General features: G+C 44.9%; 1 protein-coding gene across 1 annotated transcript in view; it reads right to left on the reverse strand.

The window, feature by feature from the left end:
• NLN (neurolysin) overlaps positions 1-22,704 on the reverse strand; it is a 117,160-nt gene that overhangs the window by 53,507 nt on the left and 40,949 nt on the right. Inside the window, exons 8-9 of the mRNA XM_040340147.1 lie at positions 17,414-17,780; positions 14,556-14,757 (exon numbers count right to left, since the gene is read on the reverse strand). Coding sequence (XP_040196081.1) covers positions 14,556-14,757; positions 17,414-17,780 — 569 coding nt within the window. The remainder of the gene's footprint in view (positions 1-14,555; positions 14,758-17,413; positions 17,781-22,704) is intronic.

Here is a 22,704-nt window from a genome sequence, read left to right on the forward strand (position 1 = left end):
GTTGTCCACTCCTGGAATGAATATTGCCGATATGCAGGGCACATGAGCCTCTGCCCATAGAAGAATCAAGCTCACCTCTCTCTGAGCGGCTTGACTCCTGGTTCCCCCTTGGTGATTTATGTGTGCCACGGCCGTGGCATTGTCTGATTGAATTCTCACCGGGAACCCCTGCAATTTTGACGTCCAAGCCCTGAGGGCTAGTCGAGCAGCTCTGAGCTCCAAGATGTTGATGGGCAACTGCTTCTCTGGCTTTGCCCAAGTACCTTGGCGAGTGCAACCATCCAAAATTGCTCCCCAGCCCGTCAGGCTGGCGTCTGTGGTCACTATCTTCCAAGCCACTGGGCTGAAAGACCTCCCCTTCAGTAGATTCTGAGGGTTTAACCACCAACACAGACTTTGTCGGACTCTTGATGAGAGCGGCAACGGGATATCCAAGGCCTGTGGCCTTCTGCTCCATGCTGACAGGATGGCTGCCTGTAGGATGCGAGTGTGGCTCTGGGCGTATGGTACCGCCTCGAATGTGGCCACCATCTTGCCTAGTAACCTCATACATAGGCGAATAGTCGGTTCTTTCTTGCTTAGAACCAGTAGGATTAATTCCTTGATGGCTTTTACCTTCCTCAGAGGTAGGAACACTCCTTGTTGTTCTGTGTCTAATCTCATGCCGAGATATTCCAACTGCTTTGTGGGCTGGAAAGCTGACTTTTCTCGATTTAGGACCCAGCCGAACCTCTCGAGGTATTGGACCGTGAGGGCCACTGCTCGCTCCAAGCCGGGAGACGAGTGATCTATGACTAGGAGGTCGTCCAGGTATGCTAGGATCGTGACCCCTTGGATCCTTAGTTTGGCTAGGATTGGAGCTAGGACCTTCGTGAACACCCGGGGGGCCGTAGCCAACCCGAAGGGAAGCGCCACGAATTGGAAGTGACGCAAAGCCACCATGAAGCGTAGATATCTTTGATGTGGCTGATAAATTGGAACATGAAGGTAGGCATCCTTTATGTCTATGGACGCCATGAAGTCGTCCTTCTGGAGTGTGGCAGCTGCTGACCGCACGGATTCCATCCGAAATGAGCGGATCTTTAGATATGCATTTACCATCTTTAGGTCCAAAATTGGCCTGACATCTCCATTGGATTTTGGGATGATGAATAGGTTGGAGTAGAAACCCAGCCCCTGTTCCAGGACTGGTACCTCTACTATTACTTCCTGGGAAAGTAGATGATCTAATGCCGATCTTAATGCGGCTCCCTTTTCCGGATCGTTTGGAATCCTCGACTTCTGGAAATGAGGAGGAGGAAACCTTAGGAAATCTAATTTGTAGCCTGTGGCCACGGAAGACCGTACCAACTCGTCGGGAATGCTGGCTTCCCAAATCTCTGAAAAGAGTCGCAGCCTTCCCCCCACCTTCGTGGGTGGGGGCGCCCCTTCATAAGGTTGGCTTGGGGGCTGGTTTTGCTGGTTTGCGAAACCACTGCCTTTTGCCTCTAACAGCCTGTCCTTGTGATCTGCTGTTGAAGCCGAAGTTTGCTTTTGCAGGAGGCCGTCGATACTGCTTGGCATTAGAGGGCCCCTGCCCAGGGGAATACTGTCGTTTAAACGCAGGTCCCTGAACCTTCTTCTTAGTTGGCAAGAGAGTACTCTTGCCGTTTGAAATGGTCTGAATGTATTTATCTAGGTCTTCTCCGAAGAGTCGTCCTCCATGGAAGGGGAACCCTACCAGGAGCTTCTTGCATGGGGGCTCAGCCTCCCAGCTTTTTAACCATAAGAGTCTTCTCATATGGATAAGGGATAACGATAAACGTGACGCTTGCTGGATAGAATCCTTGATTGCGTCTACCGTAAAACATATGGCCTTAGGGACATCCGAAAATTTTTCTGCCTGCTGGGCCGGAATAAGTTTAAGCATCTGCTTAAATTGATCCGATAATGCTTGAGCGACCCCAATCGCAGCCACAGCTGGCTGTACTACTGCCCCTGCAGTAGTGAAGGAGTTCTTAAGTAGTGCTTCCAAGCGCTTATCAACTGGATCCTTGAACACCTGTATGTTTTCTACAGGGCATGTTAACGATCTGTTAACACATGAGATGGCTGCGTCCACTGCAGGAGTAGCCCATCTTTTGGAAAAATTTTCTTCCATAGGATATAGGACAGAGAACCTTTTAGGTGGTAAGAAGATCTTATCTGGCTTGTTCCAATCTTGGAACAAAATTCCCTCTAATAGAGGATGGATCGGAAACACAGCATTGCTTTGAGGCGCCCTCAGTGAGCCCAAAGCTGAAACCGTCGATACCTGGAGATCTGGTACTGGCAAGTTGAATGTCCTATGGACCAAGTCCGACAATCCTTGAATCCACCAGCTCTCCCTCAGGGAGACTGCCCCAGACTCCTCTGTATCCGGGTCTTCGATCCCTGAACCTACTTGGTCCGTGTCCAAGAGGTCGTCCAATTCCCCTGAGGAAAGGACCTCCTCTTCTGAGGGTCCGCGCTCGGGCGACGGAGATCTATTCCGCTTACTGCCCCGCATAGCTGCGGATATCATTTTTCCCATGCTTTTCTGCATCTCTTTTAAAGAGGTGAGTAATACCTCCTCCGTGACCATCTTAGGGTTGGACTGACCCGCGTCAGCTCCAGCCCCAGATCCCGATGGCCCCAAGGCTCCCTGTAGGGAAAACAGCGGCATACCATGGTACAATACCGAGGTACACCTGCTACCTATTGGTATTTGGAACTATAAAAGTTAATTGTCCAAACACCTGTTTGGGGGATAAAAAAATGCTTCCTCTCCCCTAGATGACTTTTTTTTTTTTTTTTTTTTTTTTTCGTTTTTGTTTCAAATCCAGGAAAGAAAAAACATTCTGTCCCCCTGAGTAGTATTGCAAAGAAAAACTATGAGATGGAAAAGAAACAGCCTATTTCTAGGCTTGACAAAACAGTCCTCTGAAGACTGCAATATCCTTTCTGGCCACTGTGTGTCCTCGGCGCCCTGTGCTGCCGCTCTGGTCTTTCTCCTCAGTTCCAAAGTATTGATGGAACAAACAAGGAAGGGCCGCCCCTTCCTTTAAGCCACTGACCCGCCCTTCCCCCCCAGCAACCTCAAACAGGAAATGCCCCTCCCGACAGGGGGAGGGGGGGGGGATTTTGGGAGGAAGGGACCTCTCTGTTCCAGCAAACTGCAGCCTGCAGCCTGGAACCATGAGGAGGTCAGCGTTTTGCCTGCTTGCAGGCTCTGAGGAGGAAGACTGAATGGAGCATCGCCTGGAGGCCTGCAGGTAAGCAAAGCTCTCTGACACACACATATATTTTTATATAACACAGGCCCCACTCAATGCTTTTCCAACACTACAAGGGAGGTCACATCTTATGGGGAATAATACATAGAGAGCCATCCTATCTTTATGATATGTGACTAGTTTGCCAGATGCAGTGCATAACTTTAGGCATGTCCCCTGTGACCCCCCAGAAAAAAACCTGCTAAGAACCAAGTTCCGCAAGTTTTCCCCTCACTTACCTGCTCCATGCCGCAGGACTTTGCCAAGCAAGAGGCCCAATCTTCCCCCATCTCCGTGGGGATGTCTAGACCTTCAGGCCCTGGGTTCCTATGAAGGATCCACTGTCCTGGGCCCATATAGCACCCTGGCAACAGAAAACTTTAGGTACCCAAAGGTTTCTAAGTTCTGGGCCCAGGGTCCAGCTCTCTAAAAAGAAAAGCATTATGGGCTATACCCCAAGGGTTTGGGGTCCGGTTACTGACCACTTTAGCGCTGAGGCTTTTTTGGACAGAACCGGTAGCTCACCTAATCCCAAGGATGCGGAGGCAAGCTAAACCATGACTAACACCTAAGACACTGGCGTAAAAACTGAGGTACTCCTCCTATGGGAGGGGGTTATATAGGGAGGGGCATTTCCTGTTTGAGATTGCCAGTGTCTACACCTGAAGGTACTCCATATAACCCATATAGTAATGAATGCCGCTCTGTGTCCCGTGATGTACGATAAAGAAAGGCCAATTTTATGCTCAAAAGGATCAAAGGAATATGGCGTATAGGTTCAAAAGGTTGCCTTTGTAAATACTGACCATACCAAATTCAAATCCCATGTGCACAAGGGAGATCTGACTGGCGGAGTGATCCGCTGTACCCCTTGAATGAAAGTCTGAACTAGTGAATGAGATGCCAGCGGTCTTTGAAAAAAGACTGATAGAGCCGATATTTGACCCTTGATGGTACTAATTTCATATCCACTCCTAACTGGCAAAAAGCGAGAATCCTCCTTATGTCATACTTCTGAGGACTCCATTTCTTGGTTTCATACCAGGAAACATATGCCTTCCAGACTCTATAGTAGATAAGCCTGGAGGCTGGCTTTCTAGCATGAGTGTAGAAAGCACTGGACCCGAGATCTTTAGTTTCTTCAAAATGTCGGTTTCAGTAGTCAGACCGTCAAATTTAACTTTTGTAAGGAAGGATGGAACACTGGACCCTGCGACAGCAGGTCGTGACGAAGCAGAAGCTTCCAAGGTCTTCGTACCGCCATCTTTATGATCTTGGCGTACCAGGGCCTTTTGGGCCAAGTAGGGGCCCCTAGGATTATTGGGATTCCCTCCTTCTTGATCCTGCAAAGTAGCCTTTGTAAGAGAGCGATCAGAGGAAATGCATAGATCAGTAAGAACTGATTCCAGGGAATTATTAGAGCATCCGATCCGTAGGTCAGAATCTCTCGTCCTGGATACGAAGTTGTCCAACTTCCTGTTGAACCAGGTTTACATCCGGGGTCCCAAATTTTTCACATATGGCCTGAAAGACATTGGGGTGGAGAGACCACTCTCCTGGTGACAGCTGCTGGTAACTCAGATAGTCCGCTTGCCAGTTTTCTACCCCTGGAAAGAAGATTGCAGAGAGACAAAGAACATGATCTTCTGCCAAAATCCGATTCTCCACCTTCTGAGCACCCTTACTGCGGGTGCCTCCTTGGTGATTGATGTAAGCTACTGTAGTAGCATTGTCGGATTGAATCCGAACAGGGTGGCCCTGTAACCTGTGTGTCCAGATTCTGAGGGCTAGGTATACTGCCTGAATCTCTAGTATGTTGATGGGCAGGTTTTCTTTGGTCTTGGCCCAGGTTCCCTGGGCTGAAGCTTCTGCTAACACTGCTCACCATCCCATTAGGCTGGCATCCGTAGATACCACCTTCCAGGTGGCTGGGAGAAAAGGATTTTCCTTTTTGCAAGTTCTTGGTATTTAACCACAAACTGAAGCTTTGGCGAACTTGTGGAGACAGGCGCATGGGTAAATCCAGAGCTTGGATCTTCCTGTTCCAGGCAGCCAAGATACTGCCTTGAAGTAGTCTTGAATGAAATTGGGCGTAAGGGACAGCCTCGAAAGAGGCCACCATCTTCCCTAATAGCCTCATGCAAAGGCGAATAGACGGCCTTTTCTTTGCCTTGACCTTGTAGACCAGGTCCTTTAGAGACTTGATCTTTGACTCTGGCAGGAATACCCTGCTTTGGGCTGTGTCTATGATAATTTCAAAATACTCTACCCTTCTTTGGGCTTGTAGAGAGGACTTTTGTAGGTCTACGATCCATCCTAAATGCTCCAGGTACTTTACTGTAGTGAAAAAAGAGGGGCGAGTGGGGGGCGAGGGACCAGTAGCTGAAGTTGGACCCCGCGCCACCCACTCAATGGTTTGGGAGGGACTATCTCGGTACTGATGAAATTACATAAAACATAATGATGTAAAAAAGTTTATTAATAATGTATAATAAAAATTGCAAAACAAATAAAAACACTTCAATGATTGGTCAAACGTCAACTAGTTTCGCGGGGTTGCCGCTTCGTCAGGACTGCCAATCTATAGAGTAATGCAATACAAATTTGTAACAAACATCAGCTATACAATAAACAAATAATGAAAACATTAATAATCGCTTACCAAATGAGTCAATTGATATTATGCGGAAACCAGGCGGCCCAGGGGGTTCCCCCCGCGGCGGACAAGGGGATGGTTGATTGTGGAGATCTGGGTGTAGATAAAATTGTGTATATGTATTGGGCCTGTTCAATTAAATGGACTGGGCAGGATGAGGGCGGGGGGGGGGGATTTTTTGGGAAGGGAGAAAGGGAATGGGGAAAGGGAGGAAAGGGGGGAAAAAAAACAAGGGGGGAGGAAAGAGAAAGAGGGGAAAAAGAAAAAACAGGAGTTTTTTCTTTTTCCCCTCTTTCTCTTTCCTCCCCCCTTGTTTTTTTTCCCCCTTTCCTCCCTTTCCCCATTCCCTTTCTCCCTTCCCAAAAAATCCCCCCCCCCGCCCTCATTCTGCCCAGTCCATTTAATTGAACAGGCCCAATACATATACACAATTTTATCTACACCCAGATCTCCACAATCAACCATCCCCTTGTCCGCCGCGGGGGGAACCCCCTGGGCCGCCTGGTTTCCGCATAATATCAATTGACTCATTTGGTAAGCGATTATTAATGTTTTCATTATTTGTTTATTGTATAGCTGATGTTTGTTACAAATTTGTATTGCATTACTCTATAGATTGGCAGTCCTGACGAAGCGGCAACCCCGCGAAACTAGTCGACGTTTGACCAATCATTGAAGTGTTTTTATTTGTTTTGCAATTTTTATTATACATTATTAATAAACTTTTTTACATCATTATGTTTTATGTAATTTCATCAGTACCGAGATAGTCCCTCCCAAACCATTGAGTGGGTGGCGCGGGGTCCAACTTCAGCTACTGGTCCCTCGCCCCCCACTCGCCCCTCTTTTTTTATTCATAATCGGGATGAAAAGGTACTACTTTTAATCTATACACTTGAGGCAATACTCCCCATTTTGTTCACTTTACTGTAGTGATCACAGCATGATCTAATCCTGCCACTGATTGATCTATCACAAGTAGATTGTCTAGATAGGCTGTTACCACTATGCCCTGTGTCCTCAGATTTGCCAACAGAGGGGCTAGCACCGTTGTAAATACCCGGGGGAGCGGTTTCCACACCAAAAGGGCAGAGCCACAAACTGGAAATGGCGATGTTCTACTGTGAACCTTAAGAATTTTTGGTGAGCGGGATGGATAGGCACATGTAAAATATGCGTCCTTGAGGTCTATAGACGCCATAAATTCTCTGCTTTACAAGGTGGCGACCACGGATTGAATCGTTTCCATTCGGAAATGGCGAATGTTCAGAAACTGATTTAAAGATCTTAGATCCAGGATGGGTCTGACATCTCCATTTAGTTTTGGAATCACAAAGAGGTTTGAATAAAAACCTGAACCTTGCTCTTTTAGGGGTACTTCTGTGATCACCCCTTGAGACAGCAAGTGATCCAATCCTTTGAAGAAAGATCCTCTTTTTAGTGGATCTTTGGAGAGCCTTGAACTTTGGAACTGAGAAGATGGGATCTCTCGAAATTCCAGTTTGTACCCTAGGGATACTGTGAATACTACCCACTTGCAGGGCTGTGGAGTCGGTAGATAAATGTTCCGACTCCGACTCCTCAGTTTTATGTACTTCCGACTCCCCGACTCTGACTCCTCTGTATTAATATGCAAATGTATTTTATACATTCCTTGAGGGAAAGAAACACAACCTACCACAGGACTACTGGCTGGGAAGCCAACAGTCTACTGTATTGTACAGTTGAATCCAAGAAGCTGTTCCACCAAGTTCTTCTAAGCTCTTCTAGCAGAGAGGTAGTTGGGCTGCTGCTTTCTCCTTTGTGTGCTTATCTGCTGCTGAAGATAGGGCAGTGGGAGGATCCAGGAAGGGGCATTTATTCTAAAACATGATTTTCCTAGGAGAATCCCATAGTCATGTTTAAAGTTTAAGCCAACAATCGGAGTTTACAAGTTTTTATAGCCTTAGCTAAATGACAGCAGTTTTTCCAATGGTTTACAGCTTCAGTCTTGAACTATTGGCCCTCCATTCCCTTCACTTATACAAGTGTCTCACTCTCTAGTCCTGCAAAAAACATATGTATTTAATCCCTTATCAGTGAGAGGCTAGGTTACACATGGACGCTGCGTTCCCTGTAAAAGCAGAACACAACACTATGGAAAGTATAAGTATTGCAGCTCCTAATTGTGCGTTGCGTGCCATATAGTGAAGCACATGAAAAGCATGCTTCTTCACGGTCACTTAACGTGTTCGTTTTGCTGTTACGTGAGGCACTGCATGCATTGGTCTTTATTCTTACAGTAGAGAAGTCATTAATTATAACTTTTTGTGAATTGGGACATTTAAACTTACTTTTTTTTTTTATTCCAATCTAAATTTAGTAGGAGTCGGAGTATTGTTTGCCGACTCCGACTCCAGGTACCCAAAATTTCCCCCGACTCCACAGCCCTGCCCACTTGTCCTGGATTTCTGTCTGCCATGCCGCTGAAAACTGATGGAGCCGTCCCCCCACTCAGTCGAGCGGGGGCGCCTATTCATAAAGAGGCTTTGGGGTCTTGCTTGTTAGCTTTTGAACCCCACGGCTTCTTATTCTTCTAGGTCTGGAATTCTTTAGCCTTTGTGGCTGGTTGAAAATGCAGTCACCACTGGCTGGCGGCATATCTTCCCGAAGCCGGGGAGAGAGAACATTTAAAAACAAAGACGCTTGTTTTTCTTATTCTCTGGCAACAGAGTGGTCTTACCACTCGATATCTTTTGGATATATTTTTGCAAATCATCCCCAAAGAAATGGAAGGGGAAACTGGCCAAAAGTCTTTTGCATGGGGCTTCTGTGGACCAATGCTTTAGCCAAAGAATTCTGCGCATATGCACCAGCTGGAGCGTAACGCAAGATTCCTGTTGGATAGAATCTCTAATGGCATCCACTGTGAAACATAAGGCTCTAGGCATATTCTCCCAAAATTTGATCTGCTCCGAAGGCAGATCTTTCATCCCCTGTTTCACCTGGATTACTGCGCCCGCCAGGAGAAAGGAAAACCTTAATAAAGATTCCAACTTCTTTTCAGAAGGATCTTTAAATACCTGGGCATTGTCCACTGGACAAGTTAGGCTTTTATTTACACAAGAAATAGCTGCATCCACAGCAGGCAGACTCCACTTCTGGGTAAACATATCCTCCATAGGATAAAGAACTTCAAACTTCCTAGGAGGAGAAAAACGCTTATCTGGGTGTTTCCAGTCTGCGTAAATCAGATTCTCCAATAAAGGATGAATCGGAAAGGCACAAGTAGCCTGTGGGGGATTTTAATGAACCCATAGAGGAGACAGGTGATTCAGTTAACTTAGCAGAGGTTAATCTGAATGTAGAGCATACCGCTTCAGCATAACATTGCACCTGTAACTTCAGAACCTGGGAAGCAGAAAAAGGTTCCTCTGATATTACTGATCCCTCCGAGTCCTCATCCCCTGATAGGGCCTCATTCCCTTAGATTTCTCTAAAAGGAGATCCAAAACAACAGAAGGAGATCTGCTTTGCTTTTTGTCCTTTTCTGAGGATTTTGCGATTAACGCAGTGATTCTCCCTTCTAAGTTGTCCAGGGCTGTCGCCAGAGAGTCCTCAGTGACATATGCAGGCACAGGCACAGCAGGAGAGGGTGCTACTCCTGATAGAGGTAATGGCTCATCCTGTATAAGTGCGTCAGATATCACAGGAGAGGAAGGTACCGAGCAGGCACGGCTAGAGTCCCCTTTCTTAGGCGGAGATGCTTTTTTGTTTTTAGTCCCAGATCTTCTTCTTTGGGAAGACATATTACCAAGCAAAGCCAAGGTACCAACAAATGCATATACTACTGTGCTAGTTTACCAATCTACATATAAGTATGCAACTAATAAGTTTCATGCTAGAGTAGGTGTCTTATCTTTGGGAGTGCTCAGCCAACCACATGGAGATCTTACATGCCCTTTACGCTACTGTGTCACCTGAAGGAAAGCTCCAGGCTTGTGAGATTCTCTTATCACTTCCTGCCTGTGTATGCAGTCTGTATAGCGTGCCCGCGCACGTGCCCCTGCATGCACACAGCCCCCCCCCATTGCAAACAGCATAAAGCGTGCCCCCATTCACGCGTGCGCATCCTAGGGGTTAATGGCGGTAATCAAATGTAAGGTAGATCCCTGATACCTGCCTGAGAGGAGGAGGAAGGCAGCCATCTATGGCAGAGCTTATGCAGCGGAAGGAGTGTGCTGTCTCAAGGAACTAACATTGCTCTGGAGCATGGTGAGTGGAACTCAGCTCTTTACTCCCCCCAGTGGCGGCCAGAAAAATAACACCTACTGTAAATAGGAAAAAGGTCCTTAAAGCGGAGTTCCACCCTATTTTTCAACTTCTTTGCATTCTATTTAACACTGCCCCCTTAAATAGAATTGGCATGTTTTTTTTTTTGTTTGAAAAACTCACAGTTTTATTCTTGCGAGTTCATTTTCCCGTTGCGGCGGAATGGCCTCCCCGCCGCATCCAGCGCTGCTATGCCTCCTGGGAGATGTGTGTCATCAATCCCAGGAGGCTGGGCTGAACGATCGCCGCCGTAGTTGAATCTCGGGGGGAGGGAGGGCAGTGCCGCCCATAGAGGTGGTGTCCTTATCCTCTTGTCCCTATCCAACTTCTAGCACCGTCCCCGGGTTTGTCAGTAGCAGTGTCATTGCTTCCAAATACATACACTGCCTGGCGGTGTATGCATTTAGAAGTTCTAAGTATTCTTTCTGTCTTATCCCTCAGTGTTCTCCTGTACACTCGCTCCGTGTTCCCCTCAGATCCCCCCCTTCAGTGCCGTGCGATGGGAGAACCCAGAGGGGGGGCATAGCTACTGCACGCTGTATGCAGAGCGGGAGCTGAGTGAGTGAGGGAAGTTTTGTGCAGGTAAAGTGTCATGTCAGGACTCGTTTGTGGCAACATGTGAAGGGTTAAGTGACAAGCCGAGTTGAAATAGCAGGCAAGAGTGTGTAGGAGCTGGCAGAGTTTGCAGCACCCCTCCCCCTAGCTGACAGACATCGGGACAGATCTCTCCTAAGCAGGCACAGTACACTAATCACTATCTATCTACATAAACATCCCCCATCACTCTGTGTATGTCCCACTCAATTAGAAGTTCATTTATGACCTTTCCATTTAACCCTGCGTTATGCACACCCTGACGTGTACACTCACCACATAAACTCTACACTCCATATAGAAAACAACAATCCTCAATAAACATATCAGAGCACAATGTTCATGGCTATTTGCATGTTACTGTATGAACACTGATCATTTAGAGAATCATATGTGTTTATTGAGAATTTATATTTTTTATGTGCCAAGGCCCCTTTCACATGGGCTTTCCGATCAGGTCTGCCTGTCTGTTTTTCAGATGGACCCGATTGGATCCTCCAGTGTTCCCTATGGTGCGGCAGATGTCAGCGGTGACATGTCCGCTTACATCTGCTATCCAATCTGATCCTGTCCGTCAAATCAGATGGATGGTGGACAGTGGTCCTATTTTCCATCTGTCTGGCGGATTGGATGGAAATGGAAAGGCAGTCGCGGATTGGATGGAAATGGAAAGGCAGTCCTCGGAGGAGAGCGGGACAGGCAGGTCCGTCTCTGCACAGTGAGTAGTGAATGATCTGTCATCCGTCTGCTCAGCGGATCGACCCCCCGCTGAGCAACGCGGAGCCTATCAAAACGAACGTGCCCTGTGTGAAAGGGGCCTTACAGTTAGGCTTGGTTCACACCTGCAGGGGCAACCAAGCATAGGCATGCCAATGCAACGCATGGTGCTGGGGCCGATGCGGGGTGCCGGGGCCGATGCAGCACAGCACAGGGATGGTGGGAACCCCTCATAATGGGCACAGCAGGAGTACAGCCACAGGAAGTCAGTGCAGGGATGGTGGGAACCCCTCATGAAGGGTTCCCACCATCCCTGTTCCTGTGGCTGTACTCCTGCTGTGCTCATTATGAGCGTACAAATCCAAAGTGAGTTTCGGGCACAAAATACGGCTAATGCGAAACGGAACTAAACATAATGAATTTATTGACAGTGCACATGTCTAGTATATGTATACACACCACATATATAACAAGATAGATATATATATCTGCACAGGAACAAATTATTTAGTATATTTACTGGTTCCTGGAAGGAGGAGGGGAGGAGAGGTTTGCATAGATAAGGGGCGGCAACTTTCTCTGACACTCCTGTTGCTATTGAAACCTGATCTGAAACCTATTACACTGCTTGTGCAACAATGAGCATGTGCGAGGTCTGCAAGGCTGAAATCCAGGAAGTCATACAGTCTGGCTTCATAATGCCCACACTTAAGATGGCCCGAGTCAATTTCTATTTTATAAAGTGTCTAAATGCTGTAACAACCTAACAAAACGGACCTTAGTTTACAGACTAACTTTACTAGAATACATTAAGCTTGTGTATTACAGGGGTATTTATATTTAAAAAGTGAAATTGTGGCCGGAACTCCGCTTTAAGTTTAAAACTTAGGACTCTTTCCTGGCTTGTCCCCGCCGCAGGTTTTCTGCCAAGCAGAACCATCATGGCGGGGTAAGCGTGCCAACCTTCAGGGATATGGGTTCCTACTTAAAGGAGAGCTCTTTCCTGGGCCTTGTAAAAGACTCTGCCAGGACTTTTAGCGTATAATAGCAAAAGTGCTGGACCCTATAACTCAGTCCTCTGAAGAGAGACATTACAGGCGACACCTCGTCCATGAGGCCCGGATACCATCCAGTTTTGGCATAAAATTTTAGGCATCTTGGATGGACCTGAAAGTGTAGTTCTTTTATCACCCAAGGGTTTCTTTGGCAGAGTTTCCTTCAGCACATCCTACTCGCGTCCAACACCTTAGACACTGGTGAAAACACTGAGGTACTTCCCTTAGGGGAGGGGTTATATGGAGGGGAACTTGTGTTCATTGGTTGTGCCAGTGTCCCATCACCTCTGGTGACCATACAACCCACTATGTAATAATTAGAGGCTCTGTGTCCCGTGGTGTATGATAAAGAAAAAGACACTGGACCATCAGGTTCAACCTATGGGACCTGTCATCAGCCTGCTCAGCGGAGATCATCAGAGCGATCCCCCGCTGAGCAAGCGGATTCCACTGCATGTAGGTGCCTGTGTGAAAGGGGCCGTAGTGTGTGTGTGTGTGTGCGCTTTATGGGTTTGAAAATCAACCCCTAACAAGAACAGGCCAATTTTCTGTAACAGGGCAAAATATTACTTTTTCTTTTTTTTCTTTCGCTCACCCACATACTGGCAACAAGATACATTCCTGGATCAACTTCCTATCAAACATAGGAATTACTGCATCTTATGCTGATTGAAGAATATAACACATTTTTTACATTTATCCACACTCTCAGCCAATACCATGTCAGGTGTCTAACACAGAACCAATGAACGCTGTTCAGACACGGATCCGTTCATCAGCAGAGTACTAGAAATTCCTCCCCCAGAAATTTCCCAGAGGACAGAAAAGACATGGGAAACCTCACGTTAAAATAAATACAGTGGCATGATCTTTAGAAATAAATAGGAATTTTGGCAATATAATATTGTATGTTTAGTATCACTTTTAGTCTTTCACTGTGCAATAAAAAATCTAGAATACAGACTACATCAAAGGACAGTCCCTAGTTAAGTCAGATAAATGTGACATTTGCAAAGACAGATTTATACTCTTCGGGCAACAAAATTGGACACACGTCACTGTGTATTACACTTGGAGACAGGATTGTACTTCTAAACTCTTGGTTGAACATTATATCCTTTTTTTACACAGCATACATTTTAGCATGATTTACTGGGATACAAATTTTAAAATGTACGGTATATGAAATGAAAACTGCAGATTGAAGTCAAGTAGTAACACAAAAGGGACCCCATTTCCCCAAACCTCTTTCCAAAAGGCAGACTGAATTAGGACCAGTGGAAAACCAACAACCCATATTTTCTTTGTTGTAGATAAAGGGACAAGGAAGAGTTAAAACCTGTGTGTATTCTTTCATCCGTTTCCTTGTTGGAGAGATTTACCTCCTGTATTTGTCCCTCGCGATTCTCAGCGTAACCTCATCTTTCACATTATACAAAAAAATTGGGCTAACATTACTGTTTAGTTTTTTTAATTCATTAAAGTGTTTTTCCCCAAAAATTGCTTTTGAAAGACTACTGTGTAAATACAGTGTGACATAAAATATTGCAACGACTACCATTTTAATCACTAGGGTCTCTGCTTAAAAATGATAATTTTGGAGGTTTTAAGTAATTTTCTAGCAAAAGATACTGATTTTAACTTAAAAAGCATCAGAAAAAGGCTTAGTCTTTAGGTGGTTAGACTGCCCTCATTTGCAGACCGCAGTTCATCCCTTTGACCCAAGGTTTTTTTTTTCTCTCTCAGCGCTGAGCAATGTTGTGATAAACTTTGCTGGCTGCCTCTTTTTTTTTTTTTTTTAAGAGCTGTGAGTAGGAACGACTCTGCACATGAATCGTGGAAATGTCTGACTGTTTAAAGAATAATCGTGCAGCTCAATAGAGCAGTGGTGCCCAACTAGAGTCTGGTAAAAGAAAAAAAAATGGTAAACTTATAAAAGTAGGCACTGACCTGAGCACATAATTGGTGCATAACATGTCCAAACTCATGGAAATAAGTCTTAACCTCATCGTGGCGTAAGAGAGAAGGCCGAGTGGGTGCAGGCTTGGTGAAGTTCGCCACCATGGCGGCTGCAGACATCATCTTACTTCCATCTGGGAGGAGGCAGCCTGGCTGCAGAGTAAAACATGCAGCATGACCATACTTTCCTTCCCTATGAGAAGATAGGTACTGTTAAGCTCATGGTAGGGAGATGGATCAATAACTGGATTGAACATAACAGATGTAATAATATTATACAAATAGGTGGCTTATAATGTACATACAGTGCCTTGCAAAAAAGTATTCACCCCTTGGCTTTTTACCTATTTTGTTACATTGCAACCTTTAGTTCAAATGTTTTTTTAATCTGAAATATATGTGATGGATAAGAACACAATAGTCAAGTTGAAGTAAAATTAAAAAAATATATAAAACTATTTTTCAGAAATAAAATAATGATAATTGGCATCTGCGTATGTATTCACCCCCTTTGTTATGAAGCCCATAAAAAGCCCTGGTGCAACCAATTAACTTCAGAAGTCACATAATTTGTGAAATGATGTCTACATGTGTGCAATCTAAGTGTCACATGATCTGTCATTACATATACACACCTTTTTGAAAGGCCCCAGAGGCTGCAATACCTAAGCAAGAGGCACCACTAACCAAACACTGCCATGAAGACCAAGGAACTCTCCAAGCAAGTAAGGGACAATGTTGTTGAGAAGTACAAGTCAGGGTTAGGTTATAAAAACATATCCAAATCTTTGATGATCCCTAGGAGCACCATCACATCTATCATAACCAAATGGAAAGAACATGATACAAAAACAGCAAACCTGCCAAGAGATAGCCGCACACCAAAACCCACGGACTGGACAAGGAGGGCATTAATCAGAGAGGCAGCACAGAGACCTAAAGTAACCCTGGAGGAGCTGCAGAGTTCCACAGCAGAGATTGGAGCATCTGTTCATAGGACGACCATAAGCCATACGCTCCATAGAGTTGGGCTTTATGGCAGAGCGTTTTGCAAGACAAGCAAATCCACAGAGGGAGTCTGGGTGGAGTTTGAGTGGCCAACACCATCATGCTTGCAGACAGCATTTAACCGCAGTTTTTTTTTTTCATGCGAGTACCCAATGGGGCATTTGATAATAAAACTGTATGACACTATTGCACTAGGATTCATTTTTGATCAAATTTGAAAACCTCCAGCATACAATACAAAAAAATCTAAAAATCCATTACCAACAGCCCACAGACCGTAATAAACATTTTCTTGCCTTTATTTTTGTTTTTCTCCTACCCCATGATGAATAATGAGCAGGTTATGGAGGGCACGTTTTCTGATATACAGTTATCTTGCATGTCACTAAGTTCCTCTAGTCTACAAGATCTGTGACATGCTGGGAGTGTGATTTTAAACACATATACAGTAAGCCAGCTACAGACAGTTCAAGGTGAGGCAGTCACAGGACACAACCGAAAGCAGGGAATTAGGTTACATCATGTGGCACAGCACAGTAGCCAAGTGGTCAGCACTTCCACATAACAGCACTAGGGTCTTCGGTTTAAATCCCAACCACAACGATACCTGCACAGAGCTTGCATGTGCTCGCTGTGTCTGTGTGGGTTTCTTAAAGGAACACTAAAGTCAAATTATTTTTTGGGGTAAAATAACAAACATTTTATACTTACCTCCACTGTGCAGCTCGTTTTGCACAGGGTGTCTCCGAACCCGGACTTCTGGGGTCCCTCGGCGGCTGTCTCGGCTCCTCCTCGCAAGAGCTTTCTACCTTCATGCGCGCTCCCTCGCATGGTTGAAAGCTCTTGCGAGCGCGCTCCCATGATACAGCAGCGGCCATAGCCGCCAACTGTATCACTCAGCCCCGCCCCCCGGCACGCCGCGTCATTGGATGTGATTGACAGCAGCGCAAGCCAATGGCCGCACTGCCATCAATCCGTCCAACCTAGCCAATCAATGGCCAGGCTTGGAACCGAACAGGATGACGGGGACGCGCGCGTGACTTTCGAGGGGTGAGGTAAGTAAAACGGGGGCTATAGATGTCACTTGAACAGGAATAAAGGAGAAAGCTTCCAATGGGAAAAAAGAAGAGCTCGGGAGGAGCTGCTGTACTAACTAGTACAGCGATCTCCTCCATTGAGCTATGCGTTCTGACAAGGGAACAGCCCCTGTTTCAATCACGCCTCTTCAGCAGAAGCCGGACATTCGGGTGGCTTCTGTCGGACCGGTGGCCTTACACATGGGTAAAATGTTGGCTGGTTTCTTTTGAACTGGCTGATTTCACCTGATATTTGGTCCATGTTCAGGACTATAGTGACAGGAGAGAATAGAAATTCTTCACAAATAGACATACACAGAAAAAAATACATTTTCTTTACCATTCCCTAATCTGTCCAAAAATGAGAGATTTCCATCTGTTTTCATGAATTTAGTGGACTGCTTCTGAACCTTCTACAACACTCCTACGTCTTGTTTACAATGCATTGCCCAAAACTGGACCCCATATTTTAGATGTGGGATTACAAGCAGTTTACTATACACAGTTACAATAATATGATGAATCTAATGAAAATATAAAAATAAAAAACTTGCTTGTCTCAAGATTTTGTTTTCTATTGAAGCTATGGCTTGGTTTACATTGGATTAACCAGATTTAGAGAATTCCTCTCCAGACCAATTTTTTTTTTTTTTTTTTTACATTATAGGACACAATGCTATTACTACAGCCATCAGGTAGTTCGACTTCTCTATTTACAGTAGAGACATTTTCTCTAGAATACCAATGTAATATGATGCTCTTTACCTAGGATAAAGGTCCAAGTAAAACTGTCCGAGAAGATCACCTGTTGCTCCATCATAAACAGAGTAGAGCGTCACACTCTCATGCCACACGTGTGCACTTTCCACACATTCAAATCGGAGTCCAAGGAGCTCTTGGTAAATCTGTAAAAGGCTCTCTGTAACTGTCTCCATAGGGAAATATTCTCGTAGTTTGTCCTGATCCACAGAGTACTTTGTCTCCACCACACGTGTGAGGTAGTAGCTCAGGTCCCAGGCATTAATTCTACCATCAAACTCCAAGCCTCTGTCTGCACACTCATCTTGTTTCATCTGCAGAATCAGCTGCTTCTCTTCCTCCCCCAGAGGCTTCACCTTTGTCTTCAGATCATCTGTGAGATACACAAACAGGTAACTAAAATGTATGCAGTGGCCCTCAAAATAAATTTGTAGGGGATAAACACACAATCATAGGCACCCAAGATTAATGCAACACCTATCATCCATTAAGTTAAGATCAATTTCAAACAAAACATCTACTAGTTTGCAATATAGTGTGGAAGGGTTAGAACCTCTGTCAGAATGTATTGTATGTGTCCAAGCTGAAGAGATTGCCCTTCACTTTCTGTCCTGTTGAATGGTTCAGCCAAGAGATTGTTCCCTCAAATTGGAAGAATGTGATGTAAAACACTTTAGGTAAAGAGATTTTCTGCTACTGGTCACTGTGATAGGAAAGAAAAAGAAGCCTTCCTTATGGACGGAGGCACAGACAGCAATCTAGACCCTCCTTCATATTATAATTTTACACTGCAGCTCTATGTTACAGTGCCTTGCGAAAGTATTCAGCCCCCTTGAACTTTGCGACCTTTTGCCACATTTCAGGCTTCAAACATAAAGATATAAAACTGTATTTTTTTTTGAAGAAACAACAACAAGTGGGACACAATCATGAAGTGGAACAACATTTATTGGATATTTCAAACTTTTTTAACAAATAAAAAACTGAAAAATTGGGCGTGCAAAATTATTCAGCCCTTTTACTTTTAGTGCAGCAAACTCTCTCCAGAAGTTCAGTGAGGATCTCTGAATGATCCAATGTTGACCTAAATGACTAATGATGATAAATAGAATCCACCTGTGTGTAGCCAAGTCTCCGTATAAATGCACCTGCACTGTGATAGTCTCAGAGGTCCGTTTAAAGTGCAGAGAGTATCATGAAGAACAAGGAACACACCAGGCAGGTCCGAGATACTGTTGTGGAGAAGTTTAAAGCCGGATTTGGATACAAAAAGATTTCCCAAGCTTTAAACATCCCAAGGAGCACTGTGCAAGCGATAATATTGAAAATCTACGAAGACCTGGCCGTCCCTCTAAACTTTCAGCTCATACAAGGAGAAGACTGATCAGAGATGCAGCCAAGAGGCCCATGATCACTCTGGATGAACTGCAGAGATCTACAGCTGAGGTGGGAGACTCTGTCCATAGGACAACAATCAGTTGTATACTGCACAAATCTGGCCTTTATGGAAGAGTGGCAAAAAGAAAGCCATTTCTTAAAGATATCCATAAAAAGTGTTGTTTAAAGTTTGCCACAAGCCACCTGGGAGACACACCAAACATGTGGAAGAAGGCGCTCTGGTCAGATGAAACCAAAATCGAATTTTTTGGCAACAATGAAAAACACTATGTTTGGCGTAAAAGCAACACAGCTCATCACCCTGAACACACCATCCCTACTGTCAAACATGGTGGTGGCAGCATCATGGTTTGGGCCTGCTTTTCTTCAGCAGGGACAGGGGAGATGGTTAAAATTGATGGGAAGATGGATGGAGCCAAATACAGGACCATTCTGGAAGAAAACCTGATGGAGTCTGCAAAAGACCTGAGACTGGGGTGGAGATTTGTCTTCCAACAAGACAATGATCCAAAACATAAAGCAAAATCTACAATGGAATGGTTCACAAATAAACATATCCAGGTATTAGATTGGCCAAGTCAAAGTCCAGACCTGAATCCAATCGAGAATCTGTGGAAAGAACTGAAAACTGCTGTTCACAAACGCTCTCCATCCAACCTCACTGAGCTCGAGCGGTTTTGCCAGGAGGAATGGGCAAAAATCAGTCTCTCGATGTGCAAAACTGATAGAGACATACCCCAAGCGACTTACAGCTGTAATCGCAGCAAAAGGTGGCGCTAAAAAGTATTAACTTAAGGGGGCTGAATAATTTTGCACGCCCAATTTTTCAGTTTTTTATTTGTTAAAAAAGTTTGAAATATCCAATAAATTTCGTTCCACTTCATGATTGTGTCCCACTTGTTGTTGACTCTTCAAAAAAAATTACAGTTTTATATCTTTATGTTTGAAGCCTGAAATGTGGCAAAGGGTCGCAAAGTTCAAGGGGGCTGAATACTTTCGCAAGGCACTGTAATCTTACACTTTGAAAATAATTGTTCTAGACATTAAAAAAAACTCCCCAGTAATCCAGTCCTAAAGGCCAATAAGTGACCAAACTAAAAAGTAATTCTAATTCAGGGCTTGATAAATTTGCTTTGAATCTAGAAGCCAGCTAAAGCAAGAAGACAGTTTTTTAAATCAACTGCCCGGCACCTGGAACTGCATGTCTGGGGCATTGGGCAATAGGAATTTGCTCACACCTGGTGCCAAATAAAAAAACACAAAGATTAAAAAAAAAAAAATTTAGTTTGTGTTATACAATTTTGCAAATAAGTATTTTTTCTCCTTCACTGATGTGCGCTGGTGATCAGTGCCCTGATTATCTGTGTACTTGTACACTTGACGGTTACCGGCTCTCCTCTTCTCACGAGCACTGCGGATAACCGGCAATACCAACTTTGAGAGATTTATTTTAAAATTTGGTACTTTACCATCTAGGGCTCAACTTCAGTAGTGAAGTATCAGGGTGAGTAATAGAGGAGCGGTCATCTAGGAACCAAGCCACTTTGTGATTGGTGAAAGATGTGGTCATTCTCTTGATGTCCAAGTTTGTTCTGTTCTGTTACCCAACTCAAACCTGTGTTTCCCTTTGTGGTGGAGGGGGGTGGGTAAAAGGAACGGTAGCCATAGCCAGCTGCCCAACACTCCCCGTCCACTCACCTGTGGTAAGAAAGGGGTGCCAGTTCAAGCCCGCAACCCCAGCACTCAGCTGTCAAACTGGGAAAAAGATGTGGGAGATGGGCAGGCAGTGAGAGCAAACAAGTGATACCCTCAGCCAGAGAAGGATGCTGGTTCCCACAAACAAGCGTTGTATCCCGCTCCAGCCTCAAGTACCGCCAAGCCTGATCTTTGTCCACACACCCGTGGGGGGGGGTCACATGGGGAGAGCGAATCCAGACCGCTGCTGCAGTGTAACACAGGTTCCAGGACACAATTTTCAGTCACCATGGCGACCTGGCGCCTTGGATTCTGTTCTAATCTGAGGTCTCAGAGGTCTCAGTAACATGTTTGTTAACATGGAGAAGAAATACATGCAAGTAGCCCCTCAGGAATACTTTCTTATCTAATCAATGAGAGTACTAACCATAGAACATATGTCCCAGTGTTGGTAATCTCATTGATTAGAATAGCGTTTTTCAACCGTTTTGTAGTCAAGGAACCCTTTAGAATTGCGCACGATCCCAGGGCACCAGCCGGAGGCCTCGTTCACACATGGAGGTATATCCAGGCCCGATCGCTTTTTGCATGTTCTATTTTTTTATTAAGCGGTTGTATGCTCATAAAACATGCAAAAAATAAAGATTCTGGCATGATTTGAAAGATGATCTCTAACAAAATACATGTTACTGTGGTACCAGGCTTTTAAGTCTGTGCAAGCAAACATGCAATTGGTGGATGCGTGAGCGTGCCAAAAAATGTAGTTTGTAAGGCAGAGTTAAAGCAGTAGTAAACTGCTGTAAAACAAACAAAACCCAAAAAAACTACAAGACAACAGAATAATGTGCTAGTATGCATCACACACTAGCACATTCTGAAATACTTACCTTAAAACGAAGCCACCGCAGCGGCACACGGTCATCGATTGGCCAGAGACACGATGACGTCACTCCAGCGCATGCTTGCAGGAGCCCTCCGTTCTGGCACGATACAACAGACCTTTAGAGCGCATTACCGGCTGCATGCAGGGTGAATATCTCCTAAACTGTGCAGGTTTAGGAGATATTCATCTTACCTACAGGTAAGCCTTATTATAGGCTTACCTGTAGGTAAAAATGACCAAGCAGGCAATACAGCCGCTTTAAGTGGTCAGTAGGTGTGCTCGACCTGCCCTTAGCAACTGATGATGTCATTGATTGGTAGGACGTGGGTGGCTTAGAAAGCTTTCACTTTTTCCTGGTAAAAGTACAGATAACACCATACAGGAGGAGAGAGCCTGGAGGAGAAATGGTCTGTGCTATCCCTCCTCTCTAAAAGACAGAACTTAACACAAGGTTGGACTGTACAGGGCTTTGTGGCCTTTTGCCACGGCACCCCAGTTGAAAAACCCTGAATTAGAGAGCAAACCTAGAGGTTAGCCAGCATATCTAAAAGGTAAACTCATTGATTAGCCAGCATACCCAAAGGTCTAAACAGTCAGTATTGATGGGGAGTATTCCTTTTGCAGTGCTATTGTGTTCTGTCGGCAGGGAGTCTTCCCTGCTGGCAGAACACGGTTAGTGTAACCGGCGACAGCTGGCGGCACTAATCGTTCAGGAAAAACCTGACTGGCTGGTTGAACACAAATCGATCGATGGACCGACTTGTGTACAACCAGGGTGCCCATAAATGGAATGAAATTCAAATGGTTCCTGCTGAACTGGCTGAATTTCTGAACATGTATGGCTGGCTTGATTCAGTTGGCAGTTTGAACCAAGCACGGCAAATAAAAAGCCCTTCCTGGACCTAGCAGACATAAACCCAAATATATGCATTACTTTAGTAGCTAAACCTTGTTATAAGATAATAACACATATCTAAAGAGACAAAGCAGATACTACACAGATGAATAAACAGCAGCCAGTTATCCACATCACTAATACATCCTCTCCTATTTACCAAGATAAGTAATATAATTATTTTACTCGTTAATAAAGTGCCTATATATTCCCAGGCGCTTTACAGAGTGCAATAAACCCATTGCAGCAGTCCTCTCTCCCATAATACCTTACAGTACAATGGTTTACCACATATCCATGCAGACAAACACAGATACATACTGTACGTTAGCCAATCTGTGTGGTAGTCTATTCCCCTATCAGTAGAATTGTTTAGGGGAATTTGGGAGGTAATCAGAACACAGGGAAGGACCTTATGCAAATACA

Source organism: Rana temporaria, chromosome 1, assembly GCF_905171775.1.
Source record: "Rana temporaria chromosome 1, aRanTem1.1, whole genome shotgun sequence".
Classification (NCBI taxonomy): domain Eukaryota; kingdom Metazoa; phylum Chordata; class Amphibia; order Anura; family Ranidae; genus Rana; species Rana temporaria.